General features: G+C 38.4%; 1 protein-coding gene across 1 annotated transcript in view; it reads right to left on the reverse strand.

Moving 5' to 3' along the window:
- Positions 1–23,547, reverse strand: part of DOK6 (docking protein 6) — a 363,014-nt gene that overhangs the window by 62,039 nt on the left and 277,428 nt on the right. The window contains exons 6-7 of the mRNA XM_034995693.1: positions 21,582–21,720; positions 7,768–7,885 (exon numbers count right to left, since the gene is read on the reverse strand). Coding sequence (XP_034851584.1) covers positions 7,768–7,885; positions 21,582–21,720 — 257 coding nt within the window. The remainder of the gene's footprint in view (positions 1–7,767; positions 7,886–21,581; positions 21,721–23,547) is intronic.

The raw sequence follows: 23,547 nt of genomic DNA on the forward strand, positions 1-23,547 counted from the left end.
ATAAACTTATATAACCATGCTCTTAGATTTTAAATATCAGATGTTTAAAGTGTGTAGCAGCAAACTTTCAATCCGCATCTATTATTTGTAGGGCAGTAGAGTAAGTCCTAGAACTTCACTGAAGGTCACGTGCAGGATTAAATCTACATGAACTCTGCGATTTATTCTCTGGCAAGTATCATTTCAATGATACTAATTCCTGATGTTGCTTATCTTTTCTTACCCTCCAATCATTATCAAGTCTTAGGATGCTGTATTCTCGGGTTGGCAGAAAAAGGACAATAAAAGAAAAATACCAGACGAAATACAATTATTAAGCCTGTAACCAGGGATAGGGTGTTAATTTTAGGACCAGAGATAGAGCTAAAGTTCAAAAAACAAAAACAACAACAGGAAACAGAGGTCAGGGAGAAAAATATAATTAAAAATTTTCCCCTGTAGGTTCTTCTATGTGTTTTATAATTTGTGATGTGTAGCCTAATAGGTACAATTTATGGATACACAGCAATGAGCCAGTATGGTTGTGTGTGTGTGTGTGTGTGCACAAACATTTGCGTATGTGTGTACATGTGGGTACACAGGCACTTACATACATGACAAAGACAGCTGAGCTTCAGTCATGGCTCTATTAACCTTTCCCTGAATTAACATTTTGTACTAGGTTTATTTACAACCGAATAAAAGGGAATATGTATTTTTTCCATGATAGTTTGATTAACATTGAAATTAATATGTTACCTACTACATTTAAAAGAATTGGGTGGGGGAAGCTTGAGGAAAAAAATCAAGTATAGAGACCGGGTTTCAGGTTTAATTCAAATTTCAGTTTCAGGTTTGAATTAGAGAGCGTGAAGCAATTTATGTTAATAAACCACTGGCAGATTACTCTAATCCTATATAACATCTGGTAAGTCTTGAGTCTTTTACCTTTATCTGTCTTTATCTACTTCTTTTATGTATCTGGTAAATAGTGATTAAATGGCTGACTTGTTATATTTTACACTGTGCACTGTCCTTAGATTTTGTGTTGTGCTACGTCAGTAGAACCTAATTAACAATCTAAATCTTGCCTTTCACCTTTAGTCCAGCCAGAGAGTGCATCCCGAGAGAGAATAAACTGAGGAATAACTGGCTCAAGCAAAACTAGTCTACCTTAGTGGAGGAAGAAGAAATTTCTCAGAAAGCCTTCTCCCCAAGTCAGGGTAGGCTGATCGGCAAGAACACATATTGGATGGATGGGGCGGGGCCGGGGGGGGGGCACTTCCTCTGCACTGAGCTGAATAAAGTCCTTCTAGGAATTTGCAATTTCTTGGCCTGAAAAACAGGGTCTAATTTCCCTTGGGCTACCTGGACTGAGACTTGTAAGGCCTGGAAGAAGGGGTGCATCTGTTTGAGGCATAAATGTCTTGTTTAAACTCACCGATAGGAAGAAAACAAATAGCTGAAGACTTAAGCCTGACATTTTTTTTTTTTTATCTTCCATTAAAAACTAAAGTTTAGGTTTAGAGTTAGATTTAGTTTTTCTAGAACTGTAAAAACCAGAAACCATTTCTTTTTCTTTTTTTTTTTTTTAAAGATTTTATTTATTTATTTGACAGAGAGAAACATAGCGAGAGAGGGGAACACAAGAGAGGGAGTGGGAGAGGGAGAAGCAGGCTCCCCATGGAGCAGGGAGCCCGATGTGGGGCTCGATGCCAGGACCCCGGGATCATGACCTGAGCCGAAGGCAGACGCTTAACGACTGAGCCACCCAGGCACCCCCAGAAACCATTTCTTAAAGGTGGACTTTTATAAAGTCTTTAGAACAAAACAAAATTCCTCACATATAGTAGAAACTCTGTAATAATATTTTAAAGTAAATACTAGAATAAATTGGAATAGGAGAGCATAATTCCCTTTGTCAGAGAAAGAAACTTCTTACTGGAAATATTGACGATAGTTAATAATTATTGAAAGTTTACACCTAATATGGATGATCTCATTTAAGTGCCATGAGAGGAACTATTATCCTCATTTTAGACATGAAGACAATGAGGCTTAGAAAGATGAGTAAATTGCCCAAAGCCACACAACTCAGCAGTGGTAAGTTGATATTCAAATTCAGGTTTATTTAACTCCCAAACTCAATATTTTAACCTACAGACGGCACTTCTTCACAACGACGGAGCCCTAAATTTGGCTGAGCCATGGGGATAAAGATCATCTGAAGTTGCTACCTCACAAACGAATGGAGGAAGAGGGTTCCATAAACAAATACATTGCGATATTAAAGTTATACAAAAACATCTGGGAGCATGGAAGAGGGAATGATTATGGATGACTGTGGCGTGGGAGGAACATTTCATAGTGAGAACGTTTGGAGCATTTTTATGGTGTCTATTTTGGGGAGCAATCAATTCATTTATCTCTAAAAACTGATATCCAGGGAGGCATTTACTGCCTTTGCCTTACGCTTCTAAGGGAAGGTCATGCAGTAACTGCTCATAAAGAAGGTTGACTAGAAAGTGTACATTTTGGCAAATGGCTGATGTGTTGGGGGTTGTTGGCACATGGCCACCAGCGGGCTGGGGCTCCCAGAAGACGTGTGAGGCATCTGGCTGCCACCACTTGCGGGGACTGAACACATCGGACACCGAACATACGGAGGCTCCTTTTACCATCGGTGTAATTTTCTCTTTCCCTTTTTTTTTTTTTTACTTGCTATGCAAGGCTTTTATTAGCTTTGCAATTCGGAAAACATCATATGATGAAAATTTAAAGAGAAGGTCCCAATGGAAATGATTTACAAACAGTGTGAACTTGAAACCAAATGGGCAGGAAAGGACAGAGGGTCGTAGTTAAGCGAAGAGTGAGTACATCCTTTGATTTACCTCCCTAATCTATGTCAGAATTCTATTTACTGTTTCCTGAAGGTTATCTCTAATTCTAATTGCCTGTTTGCATCCTGTCCTTCTGAGAAATTGGAGCTGCCGATGCCCTTTTGGTGAGCATCAACTGCCTTCTGTGTAATCAGGTGCGCGCTGTGCTGACTCGGGGGGTCTGCAGCTTAATTGCAGACGTAGAGAGGGTGGAGTTGGCAGGTGCATATTAATCAGTGTTAAGGAAAGCACAACTCCAAAAGTTACCACTTTTACAAGCAGCATCCCCCCCCTTGGTGCAGTGAGGCTGTTCAAGCTGCTCCAGACTGAGTCACAGTATATCCCATATAGTTTTGTGTATAAATAGGTGATGATATGTATCAGGGAAAATGTAAGGATAGCACACGTCCCAAAGCCCACTAACCGGGGGACCATTTTCAGCCCACATTCTTGTCCCCGTTTCTCGTCAGTATAGCTGGTGGAAGACTGAAACCCAGCTCTCAGGTTTTGGGGGCAGAGAGACGGCAGCTCATAGCGCTTCCTGTGTTTACCAAGTAAAGACTAGCAGGAGCAAATATCTGTGGACTCAAGGCAATCCTAAAGCAAGAAGCAGACAAGCCAAAGGGCACGCAAAGGGAAGACGGCTGTGTGTAGGACCAGACATGATGATTCCTTCTGTAGGTCGGGTGAGAATTTTCCTCAGGGAGGAGACAAGGTAGTCTATCCTTCCTAATGCATTTTTAAATTCATTTTTGCATTCAACAAAGGCTCAATGAGTGCCTGCAGTGAGCCTGGGACCACCAGTGGTTTTTACTAGATTGATTTGTCATTTTCAATAAATGCTTTGCTGTCTTCACAAATCCTGATTTAAAGACCCTGCTACACAATCTGTCATATAGTTATGAGAACAGTGACTACAAGTCAAGGTGATGACCTTCCAAAGAAAAGCTCTAACCTGCTTATGGGGTTTCGTTTGTTTCTTTTTCCTTTTTCTTTTCCTCCCCAACCCCCTCTCACCTTTTTGGGTTTTTTTGAGTGTTCCTCATACTCTCCACACATCTGCTGAAGGTCTTCGAACCAAAATCACAATTCTAGCAATTTTAAACAAGTGGCATTTACTTTTGAGTCAGGAGTTCAAAATCATGTTTCCTTCTCTTGAAGTAAATGGTTTCCCTAAGTCTAGAGATAGCATCTCTACAACGTGTTGTGACGCAAACATTTTTCATAAGTGCGTAAGTCAGAGAAATAGAAACAAAATTACTTTCTAATACAAACTAATCATCCTTATTATCTGGCAACAATCGGGAACAGGAAAAGTCTTTACTCACACCTTCTGCAAGAAGAGGTGACGTGATCCAGTCTCTCACAAGCCCCTTAGCGGGAGGGATTTTCCATAGTAGCTGCTTAGTCCTTAGCTAACTTGTACTTGTTAAAGCGAATTATTCTTTTTTGTTAGTCTTTTGACTTCAGAGAGCTGGCGCACAAGACAGAAACGATAAAAACTTATACTTTCAGAGCACCATGGAGAAGCATGGAGAGATTTAGTAGATTATATTATATTCTTTTCCAAACATTAAAGTAAATGCAGGATGTCAGTATTGATATGTTGGTCTTTTAGAGAGTATCTCGCTTCTATAGTTATAGAACAGATGACAGAAATGAATCCAATAAACCTGAGCAAGCACGGCTTTGAGGGTGACAGGCAATTGAAGTTATAGGTATGTCATAATGTGGAATAGATTTGTTTTCACACCATGAATATTTTTTCAGTTCTAATACATGTGCTGCTTCTTAATGAATCCCAATCTATGAAGCTTTAGATATAGAGAGCTTTTCCACCTTTACCTTCTGAATGAAAGCCTGCTGAATTTAATTCATACTGATCTCAGCTTCACAGTTAGAATGTAGAAAATATGATGAAAAATTCTAAAGACACATTTTTATTCCTCAATGCTACCTGCAGTTTACTTGACGATGTCACACCCACCATTGCCCATTTTACCTTTGACTCTGGAAAATCAGACTATGTTCTCCTTTTGGTTTTTGCAATTTATTGAGTTATAAAATAACTCAGATCAGAAGCATCAAATGTAGTTTCTTGAAAAAAAATGTAGATGTGTATGAAGAAGGGGGGCTAAGCCTCACTTTTTCCATTTTTATTTCCTGTTTTGGTAGTTTTATCATGCCCTGATTCCATGAGGGTGAAGTCTGTGCCAATTACACACCAAAAAAACAAAAACAAAAACAAAAACAAAACAACAAAACACTATGGTCAAAGGACTCTTGTCCTCTGCTTACCTTGACTGCCTCAACAGAACAAAAGGAGAGTAAAATATATCAGCTTTGTCAAAGCATCACTAACAAGTTTACATCCTTATCTATCTCTATATAATCTACTTACTGACGATCTAGCTATCCATCTATCTATATCTCTCTCTCTATGATATAACCATAAAATGAGGGGTATGTAAAATGGTAAAACATATTGCTCTAAGAAGCATACAGTATAAAAGTGCAGCCACAGTGGAGTGAAATGTAATTTACATCAAATACATTCTGTATTTATTGGACTTGTAGTACTCAACTTAATCGATGCATATTTCTTTGTTACACAAAACAACCACCAACCAAGGAAGAATGTGCTATTGAGACTTCACAGGCAAACTCTTCATCATAATTGATAGAGCATTTAAATCCTTACCTTTGCTGGAAATTAGTATCTGTGAGATAGATCCCAGAGTGTCCAAACTGTTATTGATTCTATTGTATTGTAAGTCAACACTGTCCCCCTGCAAGTCTTCATTGATATTTTGAGAAATTTAAATGCATTCTGGCATTTTTTGCTGGATGCATACGAAATTATTTCTGATGTTGTGCATCAGTCTAAATGTCAGCTCTCCCTATTCAGAGAAAAGTTCCCCACACACTACCATGACAACAACAATCTTTCATTTGCTGGAATTATAGACCAAACTCTTGTCGCAAACCAAAGTTATCACTACATTGGCTCCAACCTTTTTTGAACTTATTTGTATTAACATCTGACTTTCTTTTTGCTTAGAAATTTGCTCATTTGTATTTCCTCATGAAAATGTCCCATGGTTTTATTTTTACTTCATTAAATATCGATATTGTTAAAAACAAGACAATAGGCTCAATATGGAGTTACTTAGCTAAGCCCCAAAACACCCACCTGAGACAGCCCATAACTGAATTACACTTTCAGCTCTCCCAGAAAAAGAATCTTAAACCAATCAGTGGGAACTACCTGGTCAGTAGTAGTGAGGTCATCGGTCGATAGACTCCTGCCATCCCCTAAAGGAAAGTGACCTTGCTACACCAAATCCATTCTTGGCCAGTAGAACCTCCTTGTCCCTGCTCCTTTTGCCTATAGAAGTCTTTCTTTGTATGTAGCTCCTCAGTCCTCTTTTCTATCTGTTGGATGGCATGCTGTCTGCTCATGAATCGTTGAATAAAGCCAATATGATACGTAAAATTTACTCAGTTGAATTTTGTTTTTTAACAATCATTTCATATATACGTTTATGTTTAAATAAAAATAACGTTACATTAAAAGTGTATTTTCTAATTATTTCTAATCCCAAGATCATGACTCAGTTTTAGCGTGTGGTTGCTGGCGTTTGTAGAAGGAAGCAAGAGCAAGATATGTGTCTCCTCTTTCTGATCCACAAAATTGTCAAGAGCCCCCTCAATCCTCTCTACTCCTTATCCTATTAAAGATTTTCTCATGAAAAGAAACAACACAAAAAGATAATAACTACCCATAAGAGGGTTCATTTAAAATATAAAAGGCAATTGTCATCAACAAATGACTAAAACTGTTCTGTTTTTCCTTGCAGAATATATCTTTAATCATTAATTCCCACTGACCAAATTCCATTAGTCTAGGTTGGAAATCCTGGCAAGCAAACATTGCTTTAAAAATACACCATTTCAGTTTCCTTGTCACCAAAACATTTTGTTGTTGTTGTTGAAACACTTAGTGTTGTTAATATGAGCAAAAGTTAAAGTATGAATGGAAAAACATTCTGAATGCCTAACTGTGCTGAAGGTCATACTGGTCATTTCTTCACCAGATATTTATTGGGTGCCTATTATGTTCAAATGTATTGTGCTCAAAAAATCTTTGTTGGATGAATGTGTTTTGTTGCCTTATTTTTCCAAGTTCCCACTTCCTTCAGTCTTGGTCAGCTGCTTGCCGCTGAAAATTTTATCTGAAGGATAAGATTATTCATTTTAAGACGATAGGGAAAGAATAGGAGAAAAAAAATGCCAAAGCTGAGGTTTGTGCTGCTTTTGATGAAATACCTGCTATCTATTAATCTGATTCATCTGGTAAACCATTCCCATTTTAGTTGATTACACATTCATCATTAGGAAAAACACAGAAGCAAAGTATTCACACTTGTCTCCTGCCTTGCACCCTCCAGAATTATTTCTATGTCAAGGTTTTGGATAAACCTTAAGACTTCTGTGAGTAGGTTTATGTAGCATTTTATTACAGAGCCTGAAATCAGCCTCCTGAACGGATATTCAATCCTATTTAGAAAAAAGGATGCTAAGAAAGAAATCCTTTGTAAAACGGCATGAAACAGACCCCAGTACCAGCTACTTGTAGCTTTTGATAATATGTTTTGTATAATGTCCTAGTCAAGTTCCTGTGCCAAATGGGGTCTTCAGCCCTTAGTGACTTTTGGGATAATTTCTACTGTGAGTCTATGAAGTGATAGCTTTAGAAAAGCCACTGTAAATCTCAGAGCTCCCACTGTGGCCAGTGACAGCTGATAAATGAAAATGGAGGAAAAGCAAGCAAAGCAATTTGCATGACTCCGGGCCCACCAGTAGGAGGCTAATGGAGGTGCTGCTTTATTATTTTCAAGTTACTTGCCTTGCAGACTGTAGATCTCTCCAACGCTGTTCTGACGAGTGATGTGATGCCAGTATGCACTGCGAGGAAGAGATACCGATTTGGATAACGTCATTGGCTCAGTCAGGCTCGTCTGAAGCTAAAAGAAAAAGGAGATGTGTCAGGCTTTATGTAAAATATGAGAATGAAATCTGCTCTTTTAGAAGTTGAGCATTGGGGCGCCTGGGTGGCTCAGTCGGTTAAACGTCTGCCTTCGGCTCAGGTCGTGATCCCAGGGACCTGGGATCGAGCCCCGCATCGGGCTCCCCGCTCAGCAGCGAGTCTACTTCTCCCCCTGCTTGTGCTCTTTCTCTCTCTCTCAAATAAATAAATTAAATCTTAATAAAAAAATAAGTTGAGGGTTAAATGTGGGGGACATATGACAGAATCTGTTACAGATACCTGCCTAATTTGCTGTTTAAGGTTAACTTTAAAAAAAAAAAGTACAATTATGACTCCAAACATATGAAATAAACACTTGTAGACGATTTGATCTCATTCATTAATTTGGAAGGAACAAAAAAGATAGTACAACTGATTCCAAGGAGAATTCAAAGGGCATACAGACAATCAGGAATGCTGGTAAACAGCCAGAATAATAACCAGTTGTAGCCACCGGACAAGTATATTTGCATTTCTATGAACAAGAATTATTTGCATTACTATCAGCTTTCTACAATTTATTGAATTATAAAATAACTCCGATTGGAGGTGCAAGTGCTTTCAGAAACAGATACTCCCAAATGGTGCCCAACACAAGACGCCATTAATCCTCTTCACCCATTTCAGTGTCTTACAACTTTTCCAGACACCTCCTCCCACCCTCACCCAATGGATCTTTTCTCAAATGGATCTTTTTCTGTGCTCCTGAAATAGGATATTTTACATATTAAAAACGTGTTTTCCCTGAGAAGCTCTGTGGTGAAAGTGTGGCGTATCTTCCTATTGGAAACATAAATTTTAACGTTAGCCCCAGAGATCAACACAATGTCCCTCAGGTGCCCACGCATATGATTAGTTCAAAGAGAACAATAATTTACATTGCATTTTCGAGAGAGAAATGTATTTTTATTGATTCACACCAGGTTTAAAGAAAAACACCCAGAAATAATTTTATGTGGTCTAAGTACACATTTCTCTGATGCAATCTGAGCAAATGTTCACTTTCTGACGGGCAACGGGCAATCCTCTAATCAATAAAACCTCACATTTCCTCCTTATTTAACACCTGACATTTGGCAGAAGTGGGAGCGGGAAAGATCATGCCTGTCAAGCCTAACCTTAGAGACTGGTATGCTCCCCGTGGTCTGGCCCTTTCCCACCGCTCGCCCTGCCTCCGAGACTTGCTGTACTCTGCGTCCAGTGTGAAGAGCCTTCCTCCAAGACGCTGTCAGGAAAGCACCTGATACGCTCTCACAGGCCCTTTAGAGCCCCATAAAGCTAAGAGGTTTTCACATTTAATGGAAGATGAGGCTAAAGGGTGTGAACATATTTATTTGATTTCACATTTTTAGCAGCAAGACCTTTCCAGATCGGCTATGTCTTGCCACAAATGTGCCCTACTCATTGAATTGAAAAGTCTGGCCCTGTTGAAGGTATTCTTTTAAAAAGATGCCTCCAAGTAGCGAACATTGTAACCAACTTTTATATTTTTCACAATTTGGTGCATTTCAAAGTTTTCCTTCTTATCAGGAAAATAGATGTACTAACCGTACGAACATCCCATGGTTGGTAGATAGGGGTTCTGGGGGAGAAGCCAAATTTTTGGGTTATAATAGGGCACTGCTTTCCAGAATCTTTGGGGTGCTTCTTAGCCAACCACACTTCTGGTTTTACCCCAGACGTAACAGTTGGGAGAATCTCTATGGTTGGGGCTATGCCTGCGAAGAAGTACCCACAGACACACTGAATATCCATGGCTGTAAGGGATAGTGGCAAGGCTCATTTTATGGAATTATCACTGGGACAAAAGGCCTTTCACCTTGAAAGCCAATTTCTCATGTGAGGTATAAACTGAATTCAACATACAGCATCTTTAGTTAGTGTGAGCAAAGCCCATTAATAAACACCAATTAATCCATAAAGCAATCTCATATTAATCACACTTCTGTCTACCCTTTATTTTTTCCTAATATGTTGCAATTTGTTTATTAGCATACAATAAGTCACCAGTGGTTACCTCCTCTTTCCCAAATTACTTTTCCTTCTATTTTTTTAAAATTCTGGGACATACATTTCTTCCAAATGGTCAGTCTTAAGCATCATGGAAACACAGTAAACATTTTTTTTTCTGGAAATAAATAAGGTGAGAATTTCCTCCATAAAAATTTCATCTGAATTGCCCTCTATTGTTTCCTTGCCTCGTGTCTCTATTTCTTGGTTTTCAGGTTACAGGAGACCGTTAACCTATTTCTTCCCTTGTCTCTTTAGTTCCTTTTTATTCTGCTTCAATATTTAATTCAGAAAAGTGAAAAGTCTTTATTTGAAAATGCAAATGTCCATATTCTGCCAAGCTCTGTCCAAGGTACAACTCTTGTCCACCATACCTCGGATGTTTAATTCTTGCTCTACACATCAGAGAATCCATTCCTCAGTCATTATTCAAAACCAGGCATCGGGTCTGCTCACAGACCATCAAGCTGTTCTGCTCCATGTCTTTCAATGGAGTCGTGTCATTGGGAACACTAAATATGCATTACTTTTGTGGAGGATTGAAGACAGCTGCATTCAAACACAGGGTGCCTGGGCTCCCTCCTCAAATCTGGGCTGACTGATGACAGCTCTGATGAATAATGGAAGGTAGGCATGACATTATGTCTGTTTTGGCTCTGCCTTCGATGACCTCTAAGGCAGATTCTCCTTCCCTCCACCTGTCCTGAGTTACTGTGGAAGTCTAACTACTTGGAGGTCGCCATGGTTGGAGGAAGCCCAAGTTTACCGTGTGTGTGTGCCATGTAATTCGAGGTTTGAACCCTTCTTAGAGAGACCAGCAGTTCTCATTTTACAGATGGAACATCACAATCCCCAAAATTCAGGGATTTGCTGAAGGTAAATTCCCAACAATAGAACCTCTAATAGAAAACAGTTCTCTTGATTTCTGAGTCCACTGCCCTTTGGACTTGGATGTTGATCTTCTTGGGAAAAATGAGTTTCTTTCCCAAAATGTTAGAATATGCAAAAACACAGCTCTGTACCTTGAAAGCACCTACCCTGCCAAGAAATAGCAGGGAGGTGCTGAAAACTGGTATAATTTTTGTCAAGGTACTGGCCACCAACACCTTTTCCTGCTTTTACCAAAATAATTATCCAGGTTACCTTATTGCCTTTTGCAATTTTCCTTTGCTGTTTTGAGACTCTGCCTCCCTCTGTGATAAACATTAATGCTAATTTGTGTTCCCTTACATAAATTCATCTTTATATTAACAAAAACCCTGCTAACCTATTAATTTTACTTTTGCTCTGTATCTCTCCATTTATTGACTAGAAAATTTAAAGCCATATTGCACTAAAGACAGATCTCAACAACTGGGAGAGGAAAAAGTTAGCATTTATAAATGCATTTATGAGTCATTCCCTACGTGCCTGGCAATGTGCAAACTGGTTTCATATGTTGTTCCATTTGATATCCATACAGATTGTCAGTAAGTATGCCATCTGAACTTTGCAGACAAGGGAAATGAGACTCAGAGGGATAATATAATTTGTTCATGGTGACACAAGAAGTGAGTGATGTCTCTGAGGCATCAAAGACAATGATGCTGAAGAGAAAGAAAAATTCTTCCCCTACCTTTCAAGGTCTTCTAGCTGAACTAAAAATTAAATTTACCTGAGACAGGTTCACAGAGAAAAAACCCCAAAGTTTTCTTTGGGGGCCCAATAACGAAATTGAGACCCAAGGAAATGATCAAGGCAGGAAGTTTTTATACTTTTAGACAAAGAAACAATAAATCTGTGAGGAACTGACAGGACAAAGAAAACTTAACTTTGGGAGCTTCCATTAATAAGGAACTCTAAACAGAATTTGGGCTACGGTAGTAAATTAGTAAAAGCTAACAAGAGGGACTGACACAAGCTTCTCAGCTCTGAATTCCCCGTCTCCGGTGGTAAGAATGTCTCCCTGTCTCCTGGAACAAGGAGGGTGCCTTTCACGTGGGAGGTTTCTTTCCTGCTTTCAGGCGGACACAGGAGGGTCTGAGTGTCCTTTTTGCAATGCCGTTTTTTAAGTAGATTTAATTCAAAATAATCAATATGCCAATGTGGCACATTTGGGGGCAGCCTGCCCCTGGTCCCTGCAATGTCATTTCCTCTTCACCACAGTTCACTGTAAAATCAACTACTGGACCCCTCTTCTTCAGGGAGCAGATATGTGGAGAATTGCACCAACTGGGTCAATTCCACTGGACCAAGGCAGGAATGCACATGACTGTCCCCTATGTTGAGAGGAGAAGGCCACAGTGGGTGCGGCCCAGTCCCAGAGTTGTCACGCACACACGCAAGCACGCTGGCTTGGCTGTCTGCACACCTGTTAGCAAGCCCTAACTCTATCGCTGCCTTGTCATTTGACCTCAGGTAACACACTTACACTTTTTTTTAAGACTCAATTTTTCTTTATCTCTAAATTGGACTTAATATAATCCACCTCAAGTGTTGTTATAAATATTTCATAAGATGATACTTTTAGAGTGAAGAGCACAATGTTTGTCCCACTTGAAGCGCTCGGTAGCAACTGCTGGCTCACTCTTGCCTGGGAGAGGCAGCTGACACAGGGGCGTCTGTGGATACATGCGGTCAAGACATGGGAATGTGTCCAAACAGAGCTATGGAAGGAATGGCAATGAAGGCAGTCACCGTCTTAGATCCAAGTCTAAGAGCTTAATAGAAGTACAACACCCAAGAAATACGAATATGAGGAATAGATAGTCAGTAGGGGCAGGTTGGAGAGGGAGGACACAGGTGGGAGATGGTGAGCAATGCTGGTGGCAGGGTGTGGGGTGTGTGTGTGTGTGTGTGTGTGTGTGTTTGCACACACACATAACATAAGCCAGGAAAGGCCAGTCTCAGCTTTCCTGGTATGATGAAGAGCTAAGAGATGTGAGTGGATATGTCAACATGTTTGCTTGTATGTCTGATACAAGAGGGACTGGGTAGGGAAATCCACCGTGGAGAAGCAGCACTGAAATATCCAAGTGGTCAGGGGACATGCTGAGGCAACATGTGGGATATATGGTGGAGGTAAGACACAAAAGTCATGCTGCCTAATAAGGAAACGGTGAATACAAGTACAGTCCCGGTCGAGAACATTAGGTTATTTGTTCTTGGAAAAGAGCTCATGAAACTTGAAAACTATAGAAGTAGAAACCCCAGAGATCTTTAGGCAGCCAAGCTCAGCACTGTTTGGATTTATTCAAACAGTCCTCTTAAGTTTGAAGGTTTACAGGCAATTGGTTTTTCACAGACTTGACTTAATTTTCAATAGGGGACAACTCACACTTAATCTTCCATCTTATTCAAGATAAATGAAAAGGAATTAGAAGATACCTTGGTGAGTTGGTATAAGACTAACAAACACTACATCGTTTATAGAGTCTTTTAATGGAAGTTGCTAGATGTCATTTAGAATTGGACTTTGCAGAGTATTATTCTCTTTAAACTTGAAACAAAATGGAAGTTATCATTATATGTTTTAATCTATGTATTGACCACAATACTTTCATGGAGTGTAAAAAAAGCTGAGCTTTAGAATAACATCAGAAATTTTTACAAACATATGCATAAATACTTTGAACACCATTCTTATCTGTCATCAGTAATGCTTTTATTTTTTTTATTTTATTATGTTAGTCACCATACAATACATTATTAGTTTTTGATGTAGTATGTATATGTATATTCTTTACTCATCTATTAATCTATTATTTGTAAGTAGATGCATTTACAGAGCTACTCTCTGAATATAGGAAACAGGATGAATACATATTGGAACATTAAATTTCATAGCTGTTGTAAATAAAATGTTCACTGTCTTTTGATTTTGAAATGTGTAAATATCTAGAGGCTGTATTAAAGTTTATATAATTAATTTCCAATGTCTGCACATAATGAAAGCTGGGATGAACCTTTAACAGTGGTTATAAAATTTTACCCACTTAAAAAATAAAGCGAAAATTTTTTATTTCCAGTCATTTTATGACTTAGCTAATAACTGGGCTTTTACTCAAGACTAGTTGGTATTCTAACACTCTGAGTAGATATTATTATTGCTCCTTCCTTCCCTCTTTGAAGAAAAGGTAGCTAAGGCACAGCAAAGCTCTTTCTTTCTCTAGAATCTGCCTGGTTAGTTAGCCACTGTGCTGCCCGGCTTCACTGACTACACCCCAGAAATTGACAACTATGCTCAAACTTTTGAAAGTAAGCTTAATTAACTCTCCATGTGATTCTTTTTTTTTTTTTTTTTGAGCCCCATGTGATTCTTACATCCATTTTGTAGATTTTGGTTTGCCCACTACTGGTCTACATTTTTTCCTTCTATTTTAGAGTACTGTCCCAAAGAGAACACGGTCTGATTCTTTGGGTTGTCTGTGTATATGCCATAATTATATGTTTGTATGCTGAATTGTCTTGATTGATCTTTGAAATCTGTTGTTTTTGTTTAAGGAAATCATTCTCATAATTGCCATGAGCAGATTGTATGCCCATGGATAAATAAGACTATCATAGTTAAAAAGATAAGAGAGAAAATCATTCGTATAGAGTTTCCTCATTATTCTTTGATTCTAGCAATAGAAATAAAAGAACAAAATTGTATTTTTTAATATGAAAATTGTACTCTTTTATGTCGGGCAGTCATTTTTCTTACACATTATCAACTCTAATCAAGTTGATTAAATGTAAAAAATATATATGAAATGCATTTTCTGAGGTGACATCTAGAGAATCTATGACAAATTTTAAGAAAAAAGAACATGATATAAAAAAAAATTGTGCTATTATATTGTGTTACAGCACCACTTGCTAGAAAAATTACACACTGACCTCTCCCCATTTCCACCTCATTTGTGGATTTACACAAAAATGAGTTATTTTTCTTTGTGTCTGTGTGTTTAGAGACTATATTTTCTTTAGTGTTCTGACACTGGGACAACAGTAAGTAAATGGATTAATTAGGATCACAGGTCCACTTTAGTTATCAACTAGAATCATTTGTTCTAATTGGGCTTGTGTTGGTTCATTACAATCAGTGTCTATCAACCAGTAAAAGAAAATTTCACAAATATGCAAATGACATTTCCCAGCAGGGAGCTGACCATTGTCAGTAGTAATGAAGGCTCTTGTCTTGTGATTAATAATTGATAATATTGAGCAACAGAATCATGACTAGAACTTAGAAGAATAAATTTATTAGCCGATATTCTTATATATTAGATGTGACACACCACTTGCAATCACAAATCACACATTAAAACTTTTCCTAGAATTTCTTAAAATTCTCTGCATATGCCTAGAAAAGAAATTGCAAAAAGTGTTAAAATTTTTCTGTGTACTACTCATCAGAGTATTTTGCTTCCAATTTTTTTAATTTTCAGTGCAGGAAAACTAGTTATTATTTTTTTGTAGCAGATAGAAATTCCTGTAAAATGTGGGTATGAAGAATGGTTTCACTAGAAAGAGAGCCAAACTGCCTGGGATAGAGAGTCCATTCTGGAAGGCTTTCTCATTTCTTCACCAAATTATAAATGAGCCCATGGTACTCATGGTCTTGAAAGATATATGCCCTTGTATTGAATTGAAGGATATTATTTGGTACCCTTGGGAATAACAATTGAGTGTCTTCACAGTACTTCTTAAAACAAGTATTACGGTATTTTGCACACTCTAAGATGCCATCAATTGAAAGACAAAACACTATTTTATGCAGCACTCTGAAAGAATAGAGCTATCAATTAAACTGTAACTCATACTTGACTTGAGGGATGTTAAAATGTGAAAAAAATGTGCATCTGGGAATTGATGGAATGTAATAGTGTTTCCCTTCTCAAGCAACTATTTAGACAAAAAAAAAAAAAAAAAAATCATTTCAGGGGCTTACTTGGGTAAGTTCTGTGATACACCATAACTCTAGGAGGGCAAGTTCCCGTAATTTCTCATGGCTATTTGAATTAATTTTCCACGAAGCCGGCTTCATTCTTTCTCTCTTCTCTTGTGCTCCTCTCCCTTTGCCTTTCCCTGAGACGTTTTCATCACTGATATGACACCATCACAAAATTTCCATCAAAGATACCAAAACCACCCCTTGAGCTTGTTCATAGGGGTAGTGTAAGACAATGCCGCTTCTTCAGAAATATCTTTTCATCTTACGTTATAAAAGGAAATAAGAGAATTTGTTTTCAAATGGTTTTTGTTCAAAAGGTTTATTGTTCTTGGAACAGTGAGGTTTTTAAGTTTGTTGAGTGCGTGAGTTTAACTTGCTTTTATTCTGTATATTTCTACTAACAAGAGCATGTAAAATGACAATAGAGAAGGAAAACACTGTTTTCTAAGCAAGCAGTTTTACATGAGAATCTGTTTTCCTTTTTTTTTTTTTTTTCTTCTATCCACCAGAGCTTAGGACAACCATAGGATTGATAGCTTTGGACAGCAGTGCATGCAGCCAGCCCTGCTGGTGGTGTTCGGGGCATTAAAGCGGTCTTGCTATCTTGCTGGTATTGTAATAACACTGACGCTACTTGTCCTTAAACTACACAGAGTTCTTCTGGTGACCAGGTGGCAAAAATTACTGGAAATAGGAGCATTCCAAGTCCTGTTTTTAAAAGGATACACTGTAATTCTTACTATGGGAGGCTGTCCTTCTGCAAATAGGCTTTTAAATTACTTGCAATGTTACAAGGTTCGAAGTTATTAATGACAATGCCCCTCTCCTTTTATTTACTTATTATTGATAAGATAACAGGAAAATTCATTTTTTAAAAAAATATTCATGTCTTCTCAGTTCCTCCTTACCTATGGGCATTTTATAACACATGTAAAGCTTACAAATGCAAAAACCAAATTTAAAAGAGAACTTTTCATATTGTGTGTGTGTGTGTGTGTGTGTGTAACAGATCCATGAAAATTAAATTATTTCAGGGCATTTGAGGCCTTGTCATCTCCGATGATTTCAGCCTCACCAGGCGGAATCACAAGGGCACATTTGTGATGTGGTTTCTAATGAATAGCTTCGATCACAAAGACAAGAAAAATTTCCTTGATAATGCGGCACATAGGCGGCAGAGGACCTATAAATGCTTTTAGTAATAGCATCCAAAGAACTCTGAGGGTTCTAAGAACAAGAACGATCTCCGTGAAAAGGGAACAAATTCTGGAGGTGCCATTTGCTTACACATCTAGCTTTAATCATTTCCTCAACGATTTGAAACTTAGTGGATCTCTCAGAAAGAGTTCTAGTTCAAAATTTACTACTTCAATCTTCCATGCACCCCCAAAACCAAAACTGTCCTCTGACATAAGATGTTAACAGGTAAAGAAAATACAGGTGTTAGCAGGTAAAGAAAATACAGAGGATTGTTAGCTCCTTTTATGACCATTTTCTGAGTCCCACTTGGACAGGAGAGTGAGAAGCTGAAGCTCTACATCTGAAAGCAAAAGGGGAGGCGTGTCTTCTTGTAGTGCAGAACTCATTCCTTATGGAGGATTAAGTAAGGACCTTCCAATAAGCTGGTGATCTAAGAAATCGGTCAGAGTCCATTGTCATGACCACAGAATGAGCCCAGGGGGTGTTTCCGGTAATGCTGACCAAAATCTTGTGATGGCATCATCTTACCAATCTGATGAAGCCATGGAAAATGTTTGATATTTCAAGGAGTAAAAGGAGTGAGATCATCTTACTCAGGCAGTATAAATTACTTGATCCCACAAACTTCTGGGTCACGTGAGAGAAAGAATTTCTTGCTCTTCTCTTGGGTTCTGTGTATCACCAGGCAGCTTACTGAGCAGAGTAAACCATTTACAAACCTGTGAATGGTTAATCCATGGCTGAGCTCTACTTAAAAACTTCCTGAGTCAGTTAATAGTAATTAATTCTTTTGTTATTTTTCTCAGTGAAGGAAATAAAAATATTTTTAAATAGCCTTACTGATTTAATGATTCTTGTTATCCTTGTTATCTATAGTGCAAATGCACTGTTTTATTCACAAGGCTGGGGACTTTTTCTAAATATCAGATTCTTTTTTTTTTTTTTAAAGACTTTATTTATTTATTTGACAGAGAGATAGAGAGCACAAGTAGGCAGAGCAACAGATAGAGGGAGAGGGAGAAGCAGGCTCTCAGTTGAAGCAGGGAGCCCGATGCTGGGCTCTATCCCAGGACCCAGGGATCATGACCTGAGCCCAAGGCAGATGCTTAACCGACTGAACCACCCAGGTGTGCCTAGAGATCAGATTTCTCAAACAAGAACAGAAACATTGCTTAACTTAGATCATGGAAATATATCAAAATATGTTTATTCTTGTGTCTCCCCCTCCCCCCCCAGAAGGAAGGTAATAAACAAGGGCAAACCGAGGTTTTAAACACACATGTGATGTCAAAAGATTATACTGAATTCTCTGTTACAGTTAAGAAATGGTTGTTGAGATATTATTTTTCATTCAAATTTGTTTATCTATAAGACAGTAACACTGTTAAATCCTCTCTCTTTAAAAGGATGAAAGTAAATGTGTCAGAAGCTTGAACAACTATGTTCAGGGGCATTTATTGCTTATATAGCTCGTTCCTAATTTGATCTTGTAATGTAATAAATGTAAATGTAATAAAATATGTAAACATTTTCTATGTGCTCAGTAACAATCTCACATGGCCCATTTTTATTTTTATTTAAAGATTTTTAATTTATTTATTTGACAGAGAGAGAGAGACAGCGAGAGAGGGAACACAAGCAGGGGGAGTGGGAGAGGGAGAAGCAGGCTTCCCGCCGAGCAAGGAGCCCGATGCGGGACTAGATCCCAGGACCCTGAGATCATGACCTGAGCCGAAGGCAGATGCCTAATGACTGAGCCACCCAGGCGCCCCTCACATGGCCCATTTTTAAAACTGGAAAGCCAACAAGCAGTGTCATCTTCTTATTTTGTAGGAGATACATAATAAATAAGATGCATCATTTTTATATTTGACGTTTGGGGGTATCTTTCCAGCTCCCAAGTTGTACTTTTGCCTAATTTATAACACAGGCGTTCATTTTATTTAAATAAGCAAATGAAGAGTTACCGAGTGTTTAATACTACTTCATAGTTGTTGGAACTTCTTCTTTCAAAGAGATTTGTGTATGTCGAGGCAGTCTCTTAAAAGAAAAAGTAAAAATTTTGTCTGGGAACCCTGGAAATGTTTACTTATGGTCCCAGAATTTGAGGAATTTGGGCAGTTGCCAGGTTGTGGTAGCATGGCCTCTGAAAACATTAGCCTGGCTTATTCTGAAGAATGCACTAGATATGAAATAATCTTATTAGTCTTAACCTACAGAGAAAAGCGTAGCTGTGCAACTGTGTTTGAAATTAAACCAAATGCTCCATTTGCACGTATGCACCAAACTGCTGGAGTCTCTGATTTTGTAATTCTTAGAAACATTTGGTTTCTTTGGTGAGACTGCTATTTAAACACCTGCCCCACTTTTCCATCGCCGAGTTCCCAGGTCCATGCAGCACCCTCCTCCTACCCAGCTGTCACCTGCCTGAGATCTTAGTCAGTGGACTGCTGGTCGCTAACCCCTAACAGCATTTGCTTGGCTTGGCTCTGGGGACATGCTTCTCAGCCGCACAGGACATTATCATGTTTATCACACATGACCGCATCAATAGCAAATGCGAATTAAATTTCGTTTGGCAAATTTTTTGGCACAAGATTGTTAGACATACTTGAAAGGGATTGAAAGATACTATTTAGCAACAGTTGGGAATAACAGTTTAGAGTCTTCACAAACATTTCAAGTCTTATAATTATTCAAAATCACTCCTACAGATGGATCACTATCGTAATAATGAACCTTTTCATGGTACTTGCCATGTGCCAGGCCTGTTCTCAGTACTTTACAGATTTTAATGCACAAATACCTCATAACAACCAAAGAAGTAGGACTACTATATCCTCATTTTACAAAAAAAGAAAATGGAAACATTTAGAAGTTAATATCCCAAGATGCCCAAAGTGATACAGCCAGGAAGTGGTAGAATTGGGATGTGAACCCAGGACACATACCAAGGGCTCTCCTTTACAGCAGACAATACGGTTTTGTAAAAGAGCTCTTGGCATTTCCTTCACGGCAATACAATTAAATGACTGTACTCATGAGCATTTTGCTGGTCAGAACAGCTATAAGTAAAGCTACAACTGTTAAGTGTAGTTAATTGTTAACTGTTAACTAATAGCAAGTGACATCACACTGTTAATTTTAGTTGCAAACACCAGTAGATTCTGAAATAATTTGAAATGTGGTAGTTCTATTTTCTCATTGATTTAAGCCCTTGGATAAATGTCATATTAATTAGATAACTGTTAAAATGGTTTACATTTAACCCAAATCTTTCTAGGAGACTAAGTTATACCAATGTCTTATTAATGCTTCAATAATTAATCACACAATCATATTAATCCTACTAATGTTCAAACCACTCACTCATCCCTATGAAAGGCCAAATGTCCTGCATAAGGCCTGGTTTTCACTTGTTTCGCTGAGGTATTAGGAAAGCTCTTTAAAGCTTTTCCTAGATAGATAAAAATGTGTATGTAGTATTGACAAAATTAGAAATGCGTTAAGAATAACATAAGATCATTTGCTAAATTACTTTTTGTTTTCTTATACCTAAAAGATAATTTTGTATATGTCAAAATATTATATAATGGATAATTAAAAAAATATTATATAATGGGTAATTTAAAAAATCAAGCAAATACAACACTACATATAGAACTCTGTCCTCTTTAAACTGGAACAGAATTATGAGTGTCATTCCAGTGAGCGACCCACCTATTTTCCAAAACTGCACCTGTCCCTTCATTAATGAAATCTAATGCCTCTCTATAAATCTTGAAGACTAGTCACCTCTTCAGATTATGGCCAATAATCACTCCATTATTTGCTTTTCCAAGAAGTTAGTAGTTGAACTTACAATTTTTTTTCAGCTACTTGTAAAAGTTACTATTTCGGATTCTTTGCTAAATTATGTCTTAGCTTGACCACAGAGCTGTAGGATAGTTGTTGGGGTGTATATATATACATATATATATATATATATAGTATACTGTTGGTAAGCAGTATAAGCTCCTTCTGCAAATATTTTATTATTGGCTCTGTAACACATACAGAAAGAGTTAGAAGTTTCAGAGAATCTAGAACAAATATAAAGACAAAAAGAAAGCAGAATCCTTTCTGGCAGTAACTTAATTTCTCTGGTTATTTTGGGCCCACAGTTGAATCTCTGATGGTCCAACTGTATGTGGTGATATGCAGAGAGCATAGCTTTGTATTTCATTCTCTATGCACCCACCCCTCTTTGGGTAACTGTGACAAGAGGTCATGGGGAGATACATGGAGTGCATAGCTCCCTACCTGTGGCCACAAAGAACTTCTTTGGGCATATGCTGAATAGGGCATTAGAGACATGGGATTTGGTAACTGGGGTGAGCTCTCAGGGCTGGGGGGTGGGGGTGGACACCGGGATGCTGACGTGAATGGGCCCACAGATACATGATGTGCATCAGACCTCAGCAACATTCATTTCCAAGCTGTTAGGTTACCAAGGAAGGAGCCTTACCCGGGCCTTCTGCTCCATTTCTAGCATTAATCTTTCATGTTGCTCAGCTATGGCCAGTGTCGCAGAATGGACCTTCTGATAGATCATTTCTCCTTCCCTTGTTTGAAAAGTGAATAGTCCTTCTCCTGTGTCACACATTCTGTGAGAATAGAGATAGGGAAAGAGATGGGTCTTCATGTGTTCAAGTGCGTAACAGTTCTCCATGTAAAAGATTCCCCTGCCCTGTGTCACCCTCCTCCTTGACTTCCATGGGAGTTAGGGGAGCAGATTCAGCCTTGACCAAGCCAACCAACCAACAAGCATATCTTTAAGTGGTACATGAGACGGAACGAAGGGCAAAAACCCATGACTATTTGCAATTTTAAAGATGCATCGTTCAAAACTGTGTACAGAAACAGATACAAGTGGGTTCAGCCACTGCCGGGCAGCACTCACATTTGTCTTCCTAATAAAGCAAACAGTTGTTTTCTTTAAGGAATTTCACATTTGTGTTATCATCACTATTTCCTATGATTTGAGAGCTCCTGAAATGTAAAGAACCAAAGGAATATCTGAAGTTTTATACTCACTCTAGGAGGAACCAAGAAGACTACACACTTTTTAGTTTACGGATTTGCATACACAGACTGAAGCTTCAACCGAGTGATCTTTAAGCAAATCTTGTGCATCTTAGGAAATGACCTGGCATAAAGAAGTCCCTATTTAGGTGTGAGGATATTTGGCTTGAATTTTGGCTTTGCCACTTACCGGCAGTGTGACCTTGGACAAGTTAAATAACTTGCCTGTACCTCCTTTTCACATCTCTAATATAGGAAAAATAACAGCACTCATCTCATAAGATCCGTATGATAGTGGAAAGACCAATCTAAATATCCACTGTAGAGAAATGAGTGACTTTATTTTAGTATTTTTATCTGATGGACTATTACACAGTGATTACTAGGTCATTTCTGCGAGCATATAACATTAAAAGTTCTTATTATGTACATTCAAGAGGAAAAAATCAGAATAAAATTTCTTTTTCTACTATTTAATTATAATTACCTTTCTAAAACAACTTTATAGGAATAAAACCACTGACACCTTGTTAAGGCAATAGGATTATAGGTAAATTATATTAACAAAGGCTAATTCCAAGATGAAAAATATTTCTAATTAATATTTTAAGCCAGCCTTTAAAAATAATTGGAAGTCCTCAGAAAGACCCACTCACTATCAATATGATGCTAACATCAGAAAATTTGCATGAGATGTTCATGGGGCCAAACTATGTCTTCCAGCACCAAAAGGATTTTGGATTCTTCTCTGTAATTCTCCAAGGAGTTTTCAGTAGAAAAGAAATGTCTCAAGAGGCTTCAGACAATACAGAGGCTGCGAATGCCATCCCGTAGGGCCCCATAGAGCAAGCACTTAGCTTCTGTGAAAAAGATCTTAATAAAATTCACACAGCGTGAAATGGAAAGTCTGGGGGGAAAATGAAGTGTTTTCACAAAGGGAAACAAATGAGCTTTCTTTGTTGATTCCAAGGAGCAACGAAGTCCAACAGCCAGAGCAGGACAAGGACTGACACGTGGTGAGACAGCCTGTTCCGATGTGAGTTCCTGTTCATTGTCATCTGAAAAGCACTGCTTATGAGCCCTCGGAAATGAGATAATGAAGACACCGACTGTCATTTCTTACTCAGTCACAGAGAGGCAGAGGGCTAACACTTGCTCACTTCCTGGGACTTAGCTGCCCAGAGAGGATTTGAAAGCTTACAGGAGGTTTCCTCCAGCTTCTGAAACACAGACTCCTGTCAACTCCAGCCTTTGATCGGCAAACAAGGAATTAAAACTCGCTGGCTTTAAAAAGTGAAGCCATTTTCTGTAAAAGGTGGTCTTTCTTCAATGCAGGTACCTGCAGCCAAGCTGCTCACACTTCTTTAGTAAAATTAGTTCAGACTTAATGACTTTTGTCTGCAGTGTTG

The sequence above is a fragment of the Mirounga leonina genome, unplaced genomic scaffold, assembly GCF_011800145.1.
Source record: "Mirounga leonina isolate KUSES-001 unplaced genomic scaffold, KU_Mleo_1.0 Mir_93, whole genome shotgun sequence".
NCBI classification, from domain to species: Eukaryota; Metazoa; Chordata; class Mammalia; order Carnivora; family Phocidae; genus Mirounga; species Mirounga leonina.